Source organism: Sphaerodactylus townsendi, linkage group LG01 (assembly GCF_021028975.2).
Source record: "Sphaerodactylus townsendi isolate TG3544 linkage group LG01, MPM_Stown_v2.3, whole genome shotgun sequence".
In the NCBI taxonomy this organism is placed as follows: domain Eukaryota; kingdom Metazoa; phylum Chordata; class Lepidosauria; order Squamata; family Sphaerodactylidae; genus Sphaerodactylus; species Sphaerodactylus townsendi.
This window is the reverse complement of record NC_059425.1, coordinates 95,838,701-95,855,894: the sequence shown is the minus strand read 5'-3', so window position 1 is coordinate 95,855,894 and position 17,194 is coordinate 95,838,701. Positions and strand designations below refer to the sequence as shown.

Sequence of the window (17,194 nt, the reverse complement as noted above, 5' to 3'; positions counted from 1 at the left end):
TCAGTTATTAAAATCACAGTACTTGTGGTAGGGAGATTGACTCCTATCTCTTGTGTCTGAGTAATGGTAAACATTTCCGCATTTTCAGAAATAGTAATGTTTGAAACTGAGGACAGGGCACACAATTCATGAGGAGTACTGGGGTTCTGTGCGGTCCTTTCAATCTCAAATAACATCCCGAAGTATTGCCAGTCTACTGAGCACATAGGAAGCTGTTGCATCTGGCACTGCATACACATGTAGAGAGGTCATATCCACCAGAAACATTCAACTGGATTAAAAAAAACAACAGCTGGTTAGACAAGCTAAACTAACTGAGACAGGAAGTGAGAAGGAATGCGAGAAAAAAACCCCCACATGTGGCCATTCTGGCTGATAGCCAGTCCAGCTGCCCTGTTTCCCCCAGTCGCTGAGATTCCCCCACCCCACCCCCGCGACTGAGCCTCACGGTTCAGGCGCTCTCTGGCTCCGCGCCTCAGCTCCCGTCTGGCTGCTCTGCAGAGACTTCTCCTCTTGGGGGAGTCCGCGCGGCGACAACATTGCACCTCCTGTAGGGAGCGAAGCGGGGCGGAGACGGCGATAGGGCTCACCTGTCCCTCGCGCAGGAGGTGGAGAAATTTGAACCCGTCTAGAAAGTTCACCGGGGCGGGGGGGGGGGTGCGCGAAGAAAAGGGAGGCGGCCGCGGACGTAATCGCCTGCGGGAGACGAGGGAGGGATTTTCCATTAAGGAAACAGAAAAGTCCGGAAACCGAGAAAGAAGTTGCACCGGGAAACCTTCCCAAAGGCTTTCACCCTCGGGACCAACATTCCCCGCTCTGCTTTCTGCCCCTGCATTTTGGGACTAGGAATCGGCTTCGTTAAACAGAAGGAAAAACGAACAGCGGTTTGACCTCCGAAAGTGCCAAGGACGGGCTAAGGAGCTCCTCTTGCTTTTGAGTGCTGTAACCCGTCGTCCTTTCTCCAACTTTTTGTTGCCTTCTTCTTCCTTTGGAACCAACTTCTGGCAGCTGGGGCAGAGCGGGTTGTTTTTTTTTTTCTCACCAGCCTCTTTTTTAATGTCTTAGAGCTTGCAAGCGGGGAGGCTACCGAAAGTCTTCTTTTCCACATGGGAAGCAACTTCCATGGCTCTAAGCAAAGGGTTGAGGCTGCTGTGGAAGCAGGAGCCCACGCCGAGCGCCCTGCTGGAGGCGCGCGGGCGCCAAGACTGCCTGCTGTTGGAAGCCGGCACGGTGGCCACCCTCAGTAAGTCTTCGGGGCGTCGGGAAGAGAAGGGAGCGGTATTGAACATGCACACGCCTACTGTGTACATCCGCGTGCCAGATGTAGCATCCTGGTCTCAGTGGGGGTAATCAACGGAGCGGGAACTAAGTTTTCTTTCAGTTGTACCACGTGGCGCCAGTTTTTTAAACTTCAAGAGTAGGAGATCTTTGCTCCCCCTCTGTGACTTTAGGCTTTTTTTCCAGGCATCACTTCCTGTGGGGCACCCAATGGTATAAGAAACTGCGCATGTTGAGCCACCAAAGCTGACAGCAGTTTACTTGCCTTCAGGTGCTTGACTGTTCCTCTCCTTTCCCTTGAAACTATGCAGTCCTGGGTATAGAGCTCAGACTAAAGACTATTGTTGAAGGTGGATGATGATGATACCTGGCTGGTGGGTTGCCCTTAGGCATGTAGTATGGAGTCTGATATTTGCATTATTTTTGTTTAAATAGGGTTCCCAAGATACAGGGAAAATAAAAAAATACGAATTTGTTGGAGAGATTCAAAATTCCATGTGAAGGTCATGTAACTTTTATTATAATGTACATTAGCACTCTCAATCTCATTTTAATTACGGTAAAAAACCCTCACACACGTACTTTCTCAAAGTCTAAAATTGGGATTATCGCATGGTGGCAAAGTGAGCCTTGCTTTGTGTTAGCATACCCGCTGATTTCAATGGTTCTTGCTTCCCAGTTATGTGGAAGAACTTTACTTCTCACAGTTCAGTTTTGCACTGATGAAACACCATGGACAATATAGTAGTGCCGTGTTAAGGTTGCATAGACACAGTGACAATTCCCTGTTATAATCTATGCCTGCCATTTCCCCCTCTCACTAACATGGAGTTTTTTTGCTAACTTAAAAAAAAGTCTGTAGTAGATGTATCATAACAGTACTACAATTCTATAGAGATATTTCCACTGCTGTTCTGTGGTGTGAACATTATGGGCACAAGGGAACATGTGGAGAAAAGTGGCATTGGATATTGACAGAGAAGTTCAGAAACCCACACCTTTCTATTACAGAAAGAATGGAACAAGGCAGATTTGAGAAACATCAGGGGGAAAGGGAGAAAGCTCAAATGGGAATGGAGCAGGAATAACTGGAGAATGATGACGTGTATTCTCTGAAAAACACCACTTCAGTTTGCAAGCCAGAGCACAGCAAATTCTTCTTGTGGAAACAATTATATTGTGATCCCAGCTCTTAGCTACACCTACATTCCCATGTGAATATTGTTATGGTAAAGTGACCTTAGAAAGGCCTTTCTGCTGATATGGCCTGCTCACTTGTCCCACGTACAAGCTGACCAACATAAAACGTCTATGTTCAAAGGCAGTATTCCCCAGAATGTCATATGCTAAGCATGGGGGAAGAGTAGGGAGGGGAGGGGAGGGGGGAAGTGTAGGGAGGGGAATGGACTGGGACATGCCTGCATCCTGAGCCCTGCCACACCCTCGAATGCCCCTGCCACGCCCCCATACTGGTGTGCGCCCGGTGCATCGCATCCCACCCCACCCCCTTGGCGCTACACCACTGGAAGGGACCTGTCATCTGGTCAAGGCCCACCCACCGTGGGGGGAGACGGGAGGAAGGAGTGCTGTTCTTACAGATTCATTCATTGAGTCTGTGGACAGGAAATTGCCAACTCTTACCTTCGTCTCCTCCTCCACATTTAGTATAAGCAGGAATTGACATACGAGACATTAACATTAGCCTCGTCCGCCAAAAGCCTTGGGTGGTCCTGGACCCATCGTTATCGTTGGTAGCCCAGGTCACCCAAACGGCCAAGGCGGCTTTTTATCATCTGCAGCAGGCTCGGCAACTGGCCCCCTATCTCTCTTGCCCTGATCTAACCACTGTGATCCATGCCACGGTCACCTCCAAGTTGGACTACTGTAACTGGCTATCTGTGGGCTTACCTTTAGCCATGATCCGGAAAATAAACTCGTGCAAAATGCGACAGCTGTGCTCCTCTCAGGAGCATCTGTTAGGGACCGGATCACACCTGTCCTGTATCAACTGCACCGGCTGCCGATCGAGTACTGGGTCATGTTTAAAGGTTTGGTTTTGATCTTTAAAGCCATTCGTGGCCTTGGACCAGCATATCTACAGGATTGTCTCTCCCTATATTGCCCTGTTAGGCCCCTCCGCTCATTGGAGGCTGACCTCCTGGTGATCCCTGGCCCCAAAGTGATCCGGCTGGCCTCTACAAGGGCCAGAGCTTTTACGGCCCTGGCCCCTACCTGGTGGAACAGGCTTCCAGGTGAGATCAGGGCCCTGCGGGACATACAGAGTTTCCACAGGGCCTGTAAAATGGACCTGTTCCGCCAGGCATTTGGCCAGCCGGGATAACATTGAAAATCTGCTATAATGAACATCTGGCCTCCCGTGAACACAAGGAAGGGGTGGAGAACTTTTAAATGCCGTCTAAAATTATGTAAATTATGTTTTATGGTTCCTTATTTTTAGTGGGGTTGATTGCTTTTAATGGATTTTAAATGTCTGTATTGGACTATTGGACACCACCCTGAGCCCTCAGGGGGAGGGCGGTATACAAATTTGAATGAATGAATGAATAAATAAATAAATAAATAAATAAATAAAAAGGTGACACATGTAGGCCTGATAAGGGATAGTCCTTTCCCACCAGAAATGAAAAAGAAAGGTTGTACAAGGTTATACACGATCAGGCCTATCTCCCTTTGTTGTTACATGCATATATTTAAGTTATGTGATGTGTTCAGACTCACTTTTTTGGTTTTTTTTTGTTTAAAATTATAAATATGATAAATCTTTGAAGTCTGTTCGGTACTTGCACGACTTGGTGTGGGTTCAAAACTGGGGAGTCAAATCAGATTAATGATTAGAATCTCTTGTTTTTTTAAAGAAGCTCTTCTCATTTCCTTTGTTGATTCATCAGGAAGGGTCTTTCCTTTCCTCCCATTACTCTTCAGTTGTTTAAATTGTTACCCTGTGAGAGGACAAAGGCGGGTTTGATCTCGGTACTTTTCTTTTTCCTTATTTTTGTTGTAAAAGAAATATGAAAGGAAAAGGTGAAACATGTCCCCTTCCCCAAGTGTCAAGCAGTCGGCTTCTTAGCCTTACAAAACAGCAAGGGATCCTAATTGTGGATTTCCCAAGTCACATCTGCTGTGGCCTTTAAACACAGTGGATATACATCTCCTCCTTTGAATTTCTGTGTTGGTTAAATTAAGGGCTCCCTTACTGCATTTACTATGAAGTAAATCTAATTCTATTCAGTAGAATTTACTACCAGCAAAGAGTTCTTAAACTCGTGGTCAAGGTGTTCCTGAACTTTTTTTTTTTTTTGCAAGTCACTCAAGTCAGAAAAATAAACCAGATTGTGCAAGTTGAAAAGGCAGCCTTGAAATTGAGAAACTTGGTAGCCTTGAAATTGAGAAACTGGAAGCATGTAGGCAAAGGGAGGAAATAAGATCACAAAGGACCATTTTGAAAAATTTACTTAAAAATTCATTTATACCTCATTTTTTCTCCCCAGTAGGAATCCAAAGTGGCTTACAAAGTTCTCCCCTTCTCCTCCTTATTTTTCCAATGATGCTGTGAAGTTGGCCCAAGGTTACTGGCCCAAGGACATCCAGTGTCTGACACCCTAACCACTATACCATGATGAACTTTACCGACCCTAAAAAGGATGCTCAAAGATGAGAGATGCCTGTGAAAAATAAGACTGATATCCAGCTATGAGCTGGAGTGCAACTGATACCTGGGGGGAAGCAAGAATGGCTCTGGGCAAGTGGACCCAGCATTTACTGTAAGGCAGTACCTATTTATCAGCTTCCTGCAGCCCACCTCCAGGGACCAGCAGCTCAAGTAGACCTGGAGTAGTAGTTCCCAGATGGTTTCCAGAGCTGTGGTGGTTCTTAGATGTCAAGATAACTTGGTCTAAGTTCCTGTAGAGGAGGGAATGGTTGGGTGCAAGATAATTGATTGTGTAGGGAGGAAATGCAACAAGGTAGTGCAGGCATTTGTTTCAGCTCATAATGATGGGGTGATTGAGTGCCCGGGAATTTCTCACAAACAGAATCAGGGTGGGGAGCCCAGGGATTTAGGGTAGACTCTGTCAACAAGCTGTTCCTCTTTAGGAAAATCAGCCTTATATTCACAAAACCATTGTTCTGAATAGCATAATACATTATATTATAAGCAGCGTAATTGTTCACGTCAACATTCTCAGGATTCATTGTCATTATATACAATACCTTCAGGTTGTTTTTTTTGAAAGGTGTTAATTTCCACATGATCTTTCAGAGATTGCTTTTCTTAAGCCTCGGCATAAAAATATGTCTGCTGTAGAAATGGACATTCTGTTTTTTACACTGTTCTGTAGAAGTGAAGGAATGAGCTCTGTGATTCCATCTTCTTAATCTCCTGTGAGGCATGATTTTCATAGAAAACTTCAAAAATAGCTGACATTCCTAGGACCTTGTTGACATTTTAAATGTCAAGTCATTCGTTTTACAGTTTACATGTTTTAACTGGGATTTATTGCCATGATTATTCTTTTTTACCTCATGAAATTGTGAAAGTCCCAAGCCAGTAGCTTCAATGTGTGTACATCATAGGCCTCGATGCAGACGTGACACTCTGAATGTTGTCACAGTGGCAATGCTCAGTTGTGAACTCTTTGCCATCACTTCTGCTTTGCAGCACTTTGGATAATGTCTGTTAGTATGTAAGTTCATAGCTATGATACTTGATATGTAATGTGTGCTTTCCAAGGGCACCATTATTCCTCTGGTCTCTCCTATATTCATTTTGATGTGACCAGAAGACCTAAACAGTTGACAAATGGTCACACCCCCTTCTTCTAGATTAGTGCAATAGAACAGGCTATATGCCCTGTCCCTTGTGAGATAAGATTAATAGTCTAATCCTAGGCATACTTACTCAGAATTAAGTTTCACTGAAGTTGGTTCCATTGAACACTGTAGAACCATTTTCTGATTCACAACACATAGTATCAGACTATAAAAGTATCAATGGGGCTCATTTTATAGTGACACTGGTTACAGTACTTCAGCAGATAAGTAGAAGGGACTGAGGTTATTACATATCACATATATTGATTATTAAGATAACAAACAGAAGCAATGAGGAATTAAGAGCACAATTGCTGGAAGAACAAACTGCTTTATGTAAGGAATTCCATAGAAGCAGAAATAAAAGGCTCTTTGGTGTAAAAGACCGTTTATTCAGACATCTTAGAAAGCTCAAGTACACGCAGTGGCAGGAATAAGATCTCCCGCCAGAAACACAGGTTATAACTCCGTCCATCCCATCCCCCCTCCCGGATTCCCATGGGAACGGAGGTCTCATCTCCCTCGCAGAGATAAGGTCTCCGCTTGGGAGAAGCTGGGTCCATCGCCCGGGCTGTGGAATGTACTCAAGGCCAGGCGGCTGCCCTTCTCATCAACACCACTACTGAAATCTCCTTTACACTCTGCCTCCCTTAAAGCAAAGACCATCCTCCCCAGGTTTGTCTTGGAAAGGCTGCGGTGGAAAGCAGAAATAAGGGCGCCAATATTTTCGGAATAAAACCCATTGATTATACCCAGAGGACTATCCGCACCCAAGAGACTCAAATATTGCAAGCGCTTCTGCGATTAAAGCGCAGAGTCCAGGATGAAGCTGCCAATTTCGTAATGCTTGTGCCGCCATCAAATAATAAGGTCGGTGGGGAGTCTTCTCCCGCTGGTCGTGCCAGGCATCGGAAACGGGAGCCTCCTTGAGTAAACTGGAGTGGAAGACAGGATGAATGTTACTAAGAGAGTTAGGCAAATCCGTCAATCGGGCAGTGACATCATTAATCACTCTTTAGTAATCTATGAAAAGGTCCCACTTAATCTTTTGCCTAGTTTGGAAAAATTTTATGCACGCCTCTCTGAGATTTTTGGTAGACAAATACACCCAAGCGCCCACTACGAGGGAAATCCGAGCGGTGCTTATCCGCTTGCAGCTTTTAGGGGAGTCCTTAGCCTGTTGTAAAGGCAGTCTGGACCGATTTCCACCCCTCGGCTAGATGAAATCCATTGTTGAAACTTCTGGAGGATCCAATGCTTCCCGCCGGTAGTTGCTTGGCAACGGTGGGAAGGAGCCTGCATCAGACACTATTTTCAAAGGGGTTTTTTTTTGTACTACTGTGAACCGCATTGTTATAGGCGCATTCGCGCGAACGGAATGAGCTACGCAGACCAATTGTCTTGGTGGTAGTTGGTGTAACAACGTAAAACACTGCTCTAGGGTTCTGTTCGCTCTCTCCGGCATCCAACCGTCACTTTGAACGTGGTAGGGGCTGCAACCGCCGGAAGCTGCCCTAACAACCCTAGAAAAGCTTTCCAGAACTTTGAAATGAATTGGGGGCCGCTGGTCGGAGACCACCTTAACGGGGGCGGAGTGTAGACAGTAAACATGCTGAAATGAACAGAGCGAAGAGCCAACTTAGGAGGCCGGAGGGGTATGGAAGCACATGTGGAATAAAATGGGCTTGTTTAGAAAATAAGTCCACACCACCACCCACAAGCATCAACCCGTGTTGCCATGACTTTCGGGCAAAACTGTAATAAAATCCACGGAGCTGACTTCCCAGGCTGGAGGCCACCGGGAGAGGTTTCAACAGACCATAGGGCTTTCCCGGAACGGTCTTGGCTTCTGCACAAACAGAGAGCAAACCTTTAATATCACTCACGTCTCAATGTCCTTGCAGCATCGACGCGCCACCAGGTAATTGACGGTGCCAGGCCAAATGCAGAGTTTTTAGAAAGCCAAAATGTCCAGCCCGAAGCGGGCATCGTGGCAAGCGTTCTCGAGAACCTGCTTGCGGAGGGAGGGGAGAGCACATACCAACAACTCCCCGCGCCGCCAAACGCCGTTCTCCAAAGCGCCTTAACTGGGAGTCGCCTTCCTCCGCCCGGAGGCTCATACGTCAGCCCCGCCTCCTCAAGTTCCCCGTGAGGAAAGGAGAGACCAGAGCTGGGAATGGGGCGAGAGAAAGGAAGGGAGATGGATGTCTGAGGGGATCGGGTGACAGCCAGTCCCAATTGGGAGTGGGGAGAGGAACAGTGCGTGGAATGTCCCCGTGAAGCCGGCTCCACCCTCGGTAGGCGCGATGAGCGATCAGCCAGTTTATTGGTTTTTTTCCGGGGAAAAAATGGACCGTGAAAGCAGAAACGAGAAAAGAAATCGCCCAACGGTTGCTTTATGGCGGACATCTTTGAGGGGGGGGGTGGAGAGGGCTGCCAAGTTCTTGTGATCCAACCAAACTTGAAAGGGGTGTTTAGCCCCCTCCAGCCAGTGCGGCGGTTTGTAGGTGGAGAGGGCTACTTTAATGGCCGCGAAATCTCTTTTATCCCCACAGTCCAGCGTTGAGTCTGTGCTAATCGGAGTAATTTCTTTGATAAATAAGTTACATCAACGGAACCAGCCTATCATCTTTATTTCTCTGCAACAGGGCTGCCCCAAGCTTTGTCCGAGGCATCCACGCGGAACCACAAACGGGAGATCTGGGCTCAGGGTGCTTCAGGATAGGTTCGGTGGTAAAAGCAGACTTTAAGAGCTGAAAGGCTGTTTGACACTCCTCAGACCAGGAAAGGGGCAAATCGGGCTTCATGGACAGTGATCTTTACCCTTAGTGCGCAAGAGGTCTGTGAGAGGGAGAGTCAGCTCAGCTAATTCAGCGGGGTATAAAGTGTGCCACGATAGAAATTCAGCAAAACCTAGAAAAGATTGGAGTTCTTTTCGGTTGGTGGGGGCCGGCCATTGGAGGACCGCGATCAATCTTAGTAGCAGGGATCCATTTGTAGGCCCTCGGGCGGCAGATTCGGGTAACCCAAATAGTCAATAGAGGTTTGGTGGAAACAGCACTTGGAAAGTTTGGCAAAAGAGGGAGAAAGTTGAGCAAGCCGCTTTCAATACTTCCCGAACCAATGCTTCATGCTCTTCCATGGTTTGTGAATAAATTAAAACGTCATCTAAGTATACCACTACTCCCTTGTACAATAAATCGTGGAGCAGTTCCTTGATAAGGTAAATGGACCTGTTCCATGGGCATTTGGCCAGCAGCAGGATAAACATTGAAAATCTGCTATAATGAACATCTGGCCTCCGTGATGAACACAAAGGAAGGGGAGGAGAACTTTTAAATGCCCGATCTAAAAAATTATAGTAAATTATGTTTTAACTGGGTTCCTTATTTTTTAGTGGGGTTGATTGCTTTTAATGGATTTTTAAAATGTCTGTATTGGACTATTGGACACTCACCCTGAGCCCCTCAGGGGAGGGAGAGTGATGCTCTAAATTTGAATGAATGAATGAATAAATAAATAAATAAATAAATAAATAAAAAGGTGACACATGTAGGCCTGATAAAGGGATAGTCCCTTTCCACCAACGAAATGAAAAAAAAGAAAGGTTGTACAAGGTTATACACGCATCAACAGCCTATCTCCCTTGTTGTTACTACATGCATATATTTAAGTTATGTGATGTGTTCAGACTCACTTTTTTGGTTTTTTTTGTTTAAAATTATAAATATGATAAATCTTTGAAGTCTGTTCGGTACTTGCACGACTTGGTGTGGGTTCAAAACTGGGGAGTCAAATCAGATTAATGATTAGAATCTCTTTGTTTTTTTTTAAAAGCTCTTCTCATTTCCTTTGTTGATTCATCAGGAAGGGTCTTTCCTTTCCTCCCATTACTCTTCAGTTGTTTAAATTGTTACCCTGTGAGAGGACAAAGGCGGGTTTGATCTCGGTACTTTTCTTTTTCCTTATTTTTGTTGTAAAAGAAATATGAAAGGAAAAGGTGAAACATGTCCCCTTCCACAAGTGTGTCAAGCCAGTCGAAGCTTCTTAGTCCTTACAAAAACAACAAGGGATCCTAATTGTGTGGATTTCCCCAAGTCCCACATCTGCTGTAGCCTTTAAACACAGTGGATAAGGGCTACATCTCCTCCTTTGAATTTCTGTGTTGGTTAGAATTAAAGGGCTCCTTACTCTGCGTTTAACACTATGAAGTAAATCTAATCTTCTATTCCCAGTAGAATTTTACTACCAGCAAAGAAAGAGTTCTTAAACTCGTGGTCAAGGTTTTCCTGAACTTTTTTTTTTTTTTTTTTGCAAGTCACTCAAGTCAGAAAATAAATAAACCCAGATTGTGCAAGTTGAAAAGGCAGCCTTGAAATTGAGAAACTTGGTAGCCTTGAAATTGAGAAACTGGAAGCATGTAGGCAAAGGGGGGGAAATAAGATCACAAAAGGACCATTTTGAAAAATTTGCTAAAAAATCATTTATACCTCATTTTTTCTCTCCCCTAGTAGGGAATCCAAAGGGAATTGGCTTACAAAGTTCTCTCCCCTTCTCCCTCCTTATTTTTTCCAATGATGCTGTAGAAGTTGGCCCAAAGGTTACTGTGCCCAAAGGACATCCAGTGTCTGGACACCCCTAATCCACTCATACCCATGATGAACTCTTACTGACCCTAAAAAGGATGCTCAAAAGATGAGAGATGCCTGTGAAAATATGAACTGATATCCAGCTATGAGCTGGAGTGCAACTGATTACCTGGGGGAAGCAAGAATGGCTCTGGGCAAGTGGGACCCCAGCATTTGCACAATAAGGCAGGTACCTATTTATCAGCTTCCTGCAGCCCACCTCCAGGGACCAGCAGCTCATGGAGACCGGGAGTAGTAGTTCCCAGATGATTTCCAGAGATGTGGTGGTTCTTAGATGTCAAGATAGCGTGGTCTAAGTTCCTGTAGAGGAGGGAATGGTTGGGTGCAAGATAATTGATTGTGTAGGGAGGAAATGCAAACAAGCAGTAGTGTGGCAGGCATTTGTTCTCAGCTCATAATGATGGGGTGATTGAGTGCCCGGGAATTTCTCACAAACAGAATCAGGGTGGGGAGCCCAGGGATTTAGGGTAGACTCTGTCAACAAGCTGTTCCTCTTTAGGAAAATCAGCCTTATATTCACAAAACCATTGTTCTGAATAGCATAATACATTATATTATAAGCAGCGTAATTGTTCACGTCAACATTCTCAGCATTCATTGTCATTATATACAATACCTTCAGGTTGTTTTTTTTGAAAGGTGTTAATTTCCACATGATCTTTCAGAGATTGCTTTTCTTAAGCCTCGGCATAAAAATATGTCTGCTGTAGAAATGGACATTCTGTTTTTTACACTGTTCTGTAGAAGTGAAGGAATGAGCTCTGTGATTCCATCTTCTTAATCTCCTGTGAGGCATGATTTTCATAGAAAACTTCAAAAATAGCTGACATTCCTAGGACCTTGTTGACATTTTAAATGTCAAGTCCTATTCGGCCTTACAGTTTTACATGTTTTAGCACTGGGATTTCTATTGCCATGATTATTCTTTTTTACCTCATGAAATTGTGGAAAGTCCAAACCCAGTAGCTTCCAATGTGTGTGTACATCATGAGGCCCCTACGATGCAGGCGCTTTGACACTCTGAATGTTGTCACAGTGGCAATGCTCAGTTGTGAACTCTTTGCCATCACTTCTGCTTTGCAGCACTTTGGATAATGTCTGTTAGTATGTAAGTTCATAGCTATGATACTTGATATGTAATGTGGTCTTTCCAAGGGCACCATTATTCCTCTGGTCTCTCCTATATTCATTTTGATGTGACCAGAAGACCTAAACAGTTGACAAATGGTCACACCCCCTTCTTCTAGATTAGTGCAATAGAACAGGCTATATGCCCTGTCCCTTGTGAGATAAGATTAATAGTCTAATCCTAGGCATACTTACTCAGAATTAAGTTTCACTGAAGTTGGTTCCATTGAACACTGTAGAACCATTTTCTGATTCACAACACATAGTATCAGACTATAAAAGTATCAATGGGGCTCATTTTATAGTGACACTGGTTACAGTACTTCAGCAGATAAGTAGAAGGGACTGAGGTTATTACATATCACATATATTGATTATTAAGATAACAAACAGAAGCAATGAGGAATTAAGAGCACAATTGCTGGAAGAACAAACTGCTTTACTGTTCATAACTCTAGTAATTTAGCATTCTTTTAGTTACCTTGACCAAGTAAGGGACCTCTAAATAACCGGGCACAAAGACAGAGATGCATGCAGCCGCTGCAGCATGGCCCTGGAGTTTAGGCTCTCTTATTTTCCTTCCTCTTCTTATAGTTTTACTGGACTGTTAGGCTGGAATGGGAAATGAACTGGACATGCAGTTCTATATTATGTTAGTAGTAGTAGTAGTAGTAATACTTCAGAAGTATCATTTTCCTCATCTTTTAAAAGCCAGTAACTCTCAGGCTAGAATGGAAACCAACAGAGTCCCATATGAAGGCTTCATCGCACTGCATTTTCTATCGTAGGTCTTTACTATACAGAGTGCACAAAGATACAGGCATAAGGTAGTATCACTTTCTAGAGTTAGATAAATGTCAGTTTTGATTGATATAGTTTTATGTTATATCTACTTTGGTTAGGTTTGCTAGGTTATAGCTGAGTGATTTTGTCTTGTCACAGATGTGCAAGAGAATGTAGGCACAGCTTCTTACATCTTGCCCCCATCACCGAACCCCTCCCCTTTTGCTTCCTGAAACAAATGGGAAGTATTTGTTGCCCCACAGACAACAGGCCAGAGTCTAATCAATGGGACTAGTGGTGGAACAGAACTGGAGGTGCTGTAGTTGCATCCCTTTTCACATGTGTATGCCTGTTAAAATTGATATCTGAGTTACATCACTGGTGTTTCCTTTGCCTTTAAATAGCTAAAATGAGCATGCTAAGATGAGTGAATCTATTTTCACAGCGTGTATAACTTCAGAAACCAGGGACTCAATAAAGTCTGTCTTATATTTCCTTTCTTTGATAAAATGCAAGAGCTAGATTTGGTGGATCTCCAGAGTCAGCAGAAAATTTGCTCCAGGCACTTAACTTCTCTAGGGATCTCATGAGTTTTGATGCTATGTAAGTGCTAAATATTTATAGTAAATAGGTTAGTAGCAGTCATCACCAAGGTTCAGGTTGTATTATCCTTTAATTTTTTTGATCTGTGTTCCTGAAGGTCTACATCTCATACCAGATCTTTGTTTTTATACACACAAATTAATCCTGCTGTGCATTTAAACTGTCCCATAATATCTTCTGTTAAACAGGTGACATTTTTAGAATTTCAAAAAATTAGGGTCACACCTGCTTTTTTGTAAAATTTAAACATTTCTGAAATAATGTAGCATTGTACAAACCACCATCATCTTGTGAGGACTTCCAGGTCTTGATTCAGGAAAGGCTGCTCATCTCTCTTTTGTAGAGAGAAACCTCACTTGCTACAAAAGGTTTGGGGTATCCCAGCTGAAGAAAGACCTTCCGGGGAGAAAGGGGAGAGTCCAGTGCATTCAATATTGTCTCTTGGAGGATTTCTAGCGCATGTCTTAAGGCAGGAAAAGTCTCTGAGACATGGAGAGGTAGTTTGACAGAGAACAAAATGCCATCTTGAAGTAGTGAGGATTTGAAAAGCCCTGCAACCCTTCCATAAAATAAGGAAATCAGAATGAAGCGTGATAACAAAATCTCAACCCTTGAATGTTGGAAATGTTAAATGGAAGGGGGTACTTTTTTCCATTTATGATGGCAATTCAAGAAAGTGAGAGAATATTGGAAATAGTATAATAGTGCAAAAAATTATGAAAGCAAAATTTGAAATGACCCCTGAGTCATACTTGTTAGGGTTAAGTAACAACAAAAGAGTAAAATATAAAAATGTTTTGTTTCTGTATTTGGTTACCACAGCCAGGATTGTCTTGGCAAAAAACTGGAAAATTCAGACAACGCTCACTGTGGAAGAGTGGAGAGACAAAGTTTGGAATACAGTTGAACTGCACATTTTATATGCCAATAAAGTCTTGTGTTGTGAGTTGAACTGCGTTAGTTAACCTGTTTGTTAAGAGGAGACTTCTTGGAAAAGTTTAATGTGATTTGGATGACTTTCATGAATTTCATGTCAGACCAACTTAAAGCAAATTTGTCTAGGTTATGGTTAGAGGAATAGGAACGAAAGAATATATTAAGAATAAGATGGTATGCAGAATAATGCTATGTTGGTTAAGAAGTTACAAGTTTAAGGAATGTTTAAGGAAAATTGTTATAGCCAGAAACAAATAACTGGTAAAAATGTTCTGCAGTGAAATATATAAAGCCTAGGTTTACATGTTTGAGTTCAGAAGTCAACGGAAATGTATTGTAGTGTTTATTTGTTCTTGCTGTGACAAATGTTCCCAATTCTGTTTCATACTGTTAATGTCATTCTGGAGCTTTGAATCAGAGTTTTCTTTTTCTGACTTGTAGACTGAAATTGGTATTGTTTTTGAACATGTTTATGTGTTTGTGTTTTTGTTTATTGAACTTTGTAATAAAGATTTAATTAATGAAAAAACCCCACCATCATTTTGTAAGCTATTAGTGATATTAGGTACCAATGGAAGACACACCAGAAATCTATCTACTTAGTAATAAAACAGGTACACTTGGAGATTATGTTATTGTGACAGTCCTTGTGTAAAAACCCTCTCCTTTTCTCCTATCCAGGCTTCATTCTCTCAGACATAACTAGCAGTCTTCAAATCCAATTTCATATACTATGTTACTCCTAGATTTTATCACAGATCCAAGGCATCAAATCTTATATTTAGCACTTTGTTATAGTGAAAATTGGGAATTATATAGTGGGTTTTTTGTAATCCTAAACTGCATGTTTAAAGAAATGGCATTTCTTCCATGTCTGTTATTTATGTATTGCCAGAATGAAAGTCCAAATAAGAATTTATGCCTTTTAATATATGATTTCCTCAGCTCCAGAAGAGAAAGAAGAAATTAGGGGGCAATATGAGAAGTTAACAGACGGTTATGGATGTTTAGGAGAGCTTCAGTTAATACTCGGTAAGTAGCTGGTTGAAATGACATTGTAGGATGGTCAGTTAAGTAAAGTGTACATTGATTCTTGTGTGAATTGAGACTCTTTTCTGACTGACTTTTGTAAGAAATGTCTGTATTTATTGTAAAACTTGAAGAGTTTGGTGCTTCATTGTATTACAGGAAATTGTTAAGCAGTTACAGTTTCTTTTTAAAACTTTCCATTGTTTAGTAATAGCATCTCATGAACTTTTAAATGTTATGGAGTGTAGTCTTAAGCACAAATGTCATCAGTGGGACTTGCTTCTCAGTAGAATGTGCTATAAACTACTGGTCTCATTGTCAACCCCTAGTTCTGTGTGGATTTTTTTTGTATCTGTCAGAAAGATAATTTCAATCCGTGAAAACTCTCAAATTGCAGGGCTTCTGAGAGAGCAGAAAGTCACTGAAAGCATGCCAAGTTTTTGGGGATGCCTGTTGATAAATAATTATTTTTGGAGTTGCATAACACTGTAAGCCCATCACTAGGCTGAGAATCCTGTGGAATATGTATTAGTCACTGTAGTCTAGACAGGCTTAAATCCAAATATTTGGCCTAGCTGGTCTACGAAACCATAAAAAATGGAACATGATGTATTCAACAGGAGCTAATCAAACAGGAAGCATTATATAATTCTGAGTTGCAAAAAGTTAGTATCATTTGTTTATCATACTAGCCTCTTACCACTGCTGTGTGTGACGGGTAGATGCGTGGGTGGGTGATTGAACTCTTCATTAAGAGTGAATTGAATCTACAACTTTAATAGGAATGTTTCCCATACAAGTGACTGTCTTTAAGCCAAACTGGCTTGCAAATGCTTCCTTAATGATTAGTTTATTCTTCTGAGGCTGACAGTATTGAAAAAGTAGAAATTATTCTGATATTAAAAGAAATGAGTTGGTTGCCATTCCATTTATGAACACAATTCAGTGTGCTTTTCTTACCTTATGCCACAGTGGAGCCACAGATATTTCTTGAACCAGTTTGCCAACCCACCAAAATCTTCTGGAGAAGTTATTTTTGTGATATTTTATTATGTTTGTAAGTCCCTTTCAACATCAGGAGAAGCAGGAGATAAATGTTATAATTAATAAAGATAAATAACTGAAGTAAACCTCAATTCCCATTACAACACAGTGATATGAGATTTTTCCATTGCTCTGCATTTTTACTAGAAGGCTGTTGGATTTCGTGAAGCTGATCAGCCAGTTTAATGTTTCTCAAAGGTTGAAACAGTCCTTTATTCTGACAACTCAGTTATAGGATGACTCACTAGATCGCAGTGTTTTCTTTTGTTAGGAGAGGCTGAAGCAGAACCAACAGCCATGTGTGTTCCTCTGAACTTTGCCTCAAATGTGTTTTACATTAGTCACTACAGATTTACAAAATGAATTATAATCTGTATTTATATTGGTATACAGAGTAAAGTCACATCAGTGGTAGCCATCGGCATAATGAATAAGATGTATCTAAATATCTTCATCAGTATTAATGTATAGAAATCATTCTGAAGGTAAACTGTGAATTGTATGTTTCTGGTATTTGTTTTAACTTCTCACAGTTTTAGCCCTATTTCTGTAACAATATGTTACAGAACATATCTATGTTCCTGACCGTGAGCATTCCTACAATATAGTGATCACTGATCAGAGCCAGAGAATATTTGGCTCAGGTCAAATTGTGGCATAATATCTGTTAGGTGCCACCTGATCTGTTAACTAGACCAGGATTTGATTAAAGAGAGAAGAGGACATTTGTAACAAGGACACTGAGTGAGAAATGCTGTCGTAGTAGCTTTACTCATGAAAAAGAATGAGGAATGATAATGAGGCTAGTGAATGGAGGACCTTGGTTGAGAAGTCTGGGCAGCTCTGGGGCAACTGAGCTATAAATCCCATGGGATGATTTTTCTTCTGTGCGAGGTAGCAGTTGGATGCTGTAC

The 17,194-nt window shown here is 42.4% G+C and overlaps 1 protein-coding gene across 3 annotated transcripts in view; it reads left to right on the top strand.

Moving 5' to 3' along the window:
- The first annotated feature begins 620 nt into the window (after positions 1 to 620).
- Positions 621 to 17,194, top strand: part of SYNJ2 (synaptojanin 2) — a 67,458-nt gene continuing 50,884 nt past the window's right edge. The window contains exons 1-2 of one of the 3 annotated variants that reach the window (XM_048488141.1): positions 621 to 1,243; positions 15,153 to 15,239. In XM_048488141.1, the coding sequence (XP_048344098.1) occupies positions 1,123 to 1,243; positions 15,153 to 15,239 (208 nt within the window). In that variant the 5' untranslated portion in view covers positions 621 to 1,122. The remainder of the gene's footprint in view (positions 1,244 to 15,152; positions 15,240 to 17,194) is intronic. The other 2 variants (XM_048488130.1, XM_048488122.1) reach the window with 2 other exon arrangements.